Source organism: Monoraphidium neglectum, assembly GCF_000611645.1.
Source record: "Monoraphidium neglectum strain SAG 48.87 unplaced genomic scaffold scaffold06301, whole genome shotgun sequence".
NCBI lineage: Eukaryota > Viridiplantae > Chlorophyta > Chlorophyceae > Sphaeropleales > Selenastraceae > Monoraphidium > Monoraphidium neglectum.
This window is the reverse complement of record NW_014007337.1, coordinates 1-2,346: the sequence shown is the minus strand read 5'-3', so window position 1 is coordinate 2,346 and position 2,346 is coordinate 1. Positions and strand designations below refer to the sequence as shown.

The window sequence follows — 2,346 nt, the reverse complement described above, 5'->3', positions numbered from 1 at the left end:
GGCGGCGGCACCGCCCCAGCAGCGGCGGGCGCGGGCGTTGCGAGCGGCGGCGGTGCCAAGGGCGGCAGCAACGGCGGCGGGGGGACCGTGGGCGGTGCCGCGGGCGGCGCGTCGCTGGGTGTTGTTGAGCTGGCGCTGCAGCAGCTGGAGGATGTTGAGCGCCTGGAGGGGCTGGTGGCGTCCTCTGGGCTGCTGGCGGGGACGTGGCACCTGGGGGTGCGCCTGAGGGACCACCTGCTGGTGAGGGGCTGCGGCCTGGGGGTCGGGTGCACAGAGCCGGGTGCAGAGTGCGGTGCAGAGTGTGGTGCAAAGTGTGGTGCAGGTTACCTGTGAGCAGTGTATGGGGAACGAGAGCCTCAGGGGCCCAGCCTGCTTTGCATGTGGACTGGATTACGGCGCTTTGCCGCCGCCGCTAACGGCCCTGCTTGCGTCGCCCTACCTACGGCCGCACTGCCTCCGGCCGACCACTCCTGCTTTTGGACCTTCCCCACCAAATCTCAACCGCAGGGCTACGCCTCCGTGACCCCCCTGGCGCTGACCCCCGGCCACGCCTGCCTGCTGGGATCCATCGCGTCATGCGCGCCACGCCTGGTCAGCCTGAGTGTGTCCGGCAAGGTGGAGCTGCCGGGTCCCACCCTGGCCGCCCTGCTGGGGGGCCCGCTGTCGGGGCTGCGCGCTCTGGCGCTGGACGTCCACTTCTGCGGCTGCGGCAGCGGAGCCCTGGACGGCCTGCGGGGCATGACAGACCTGGAGGTGGGTTTGTGTGTGTGTGGGGGGTGGAGGGGGCGCGTAACCTCGGACCAGATTGAGTGCCGGGCCGCTGCTGTCGGCTCAGCAGGATGCCTGAGGGCGGGTTGGCAGCCAGGTGGCGAGCCTTGCAATCATCACGTCACAATCCATCTCAACACACACACACACACGCGCACATGCACACATACGCACGCACGCACGCGCACCCGCACGCACACACACGCACGCACACACACGCACACACGCACGCACACACACACGCACACACACACGCACGCATACACGCACAAACACACACACACACACACACACACGCACGCACGCACGCACACACACACACACGCACGCACGCGCGCGCACACACGCACACACACACACATGCACCTCCTCACTCCCCCTCCCAGGCGCTGGTCCTGCGCCACCGCGGTGCCGGCAAGGTGCCGCTGTCCCTGGCGCAGCTACCGCCCTCCCTCACCAGCCTGGCCCTCAAGAAGGCGCTGCTCACGCTGGAGGACGACGGGGCAGACGCGCGCTGGCAGCAGCAGCAGCGGCGGGGGGCGGCCGCAGCGGATGGGGCGCAGGGGCAGGCACAGGAGGGGCCGTCAGAGCAAGGGGAGGCCACTCTGGGCGCGACGGGCCGCCCGCCAGCGACTGCAGAGCCTGTCAGCAGCAGCAGCAGCGGCAGCAGCGGCGGCGAAGGAGGCGGCGGCGCCGCCCACGCGGCCGCGCTCCCGCCCCGCCCGCCGTCGCGGCAAGGCGGAGGCCCCGCGCCGCGCCCGGCGCCGGTTGCGCTAGCACCGCCGCGCGGCGGGGACGATGGCGGCGCCGCTGCCGGCCCGAGCCACGCTGTGACGTCGCCCCAATTTGTGAGGGCCGTGGCGCTGGGCAACATTTCGACACCAGACATGGCACGCCTCGCGGCGCCGAACCCAGCCTTCAGCGGTGGCGCCCGCGGCAGCGGCGGCGTGATCAGCGGCCGCGCTGCGGCCGGCGGCGCCTCCCCGCGTGGCAGCCAGGCCGTGGCTGGCCCGGCTAGCACGAGCGGCTGCGGTGTTGGCGACGGGGTTGGGGACAAGCGTGGGCAGCCTGCCGCCGAGGAGCTGGCTCCCTGTTTGGCCCGCCTGCGCGCTCTGTTCCTGCACACGTGCCTGACACAGGCGTGCGTGGCGGGCTGCGTGGCGGGCGTGTCGTCACAGCTGACGCAGCTGGCGGTGGTGGGGCCCGACGTGGGGGCTGGGGAGGAGCAGGAGGCGTGGCTGGCTGAGGTGGCGGCGGGGCGGCTGCGCGGCGTGCAGGTGGGTGTTGCTCGCCCCGGCCTGCGCATCCGGGGTTGTGGGTGTCAAGGCCAGGGGGTGGTCGCCGCCTGCAGCACTCAGCAGCAAGTGCTCTGCAGCACTTGGCAGCAGGGGCTGCTGAGAATTTTGGGGCAGGCAGGACAGGACCTTGCCACTGGGGCCGGGTGGACGGTGCAGGCTGCTGCACGGAATGGGTGATGCCGCCGACCCAGCGCTGCGGCGCCGGCAGCGGCTGAAGCCCGAGCGCCTGCACCGCGGCAGAGCCGCGTCGCGTCATCACCCTCGCCCTCCCCCTCCACCC

At 72.3% G+C, this 2,346-nt stretch overlaps 1 protein-coding gene across 1 annotated transcript; it reads left to right on the top strand.

Annotated features, from left to right (window-relative positions):
* Positions 1–378: 378 nt before the first annotated feature.
* Positions 379–2,281, top strand: MNEG_16376 (hypothetical protein; the record flags this gene model as incomplete). The annotated part of the gene is made up of 3 exons (XM_014035154.1): positions 379–753; positions 1,155–2,045; positions 2,258–2,281. 3 exons carry the CDS (start codon positions 379–381, stop codon positions 2,279–2,281), a joined length of 1,290 nt encoding a protein of 429 aa, XP_013890608.1.
* Positions 2,282–2,346: the final 65 nt, after the last annotated feature.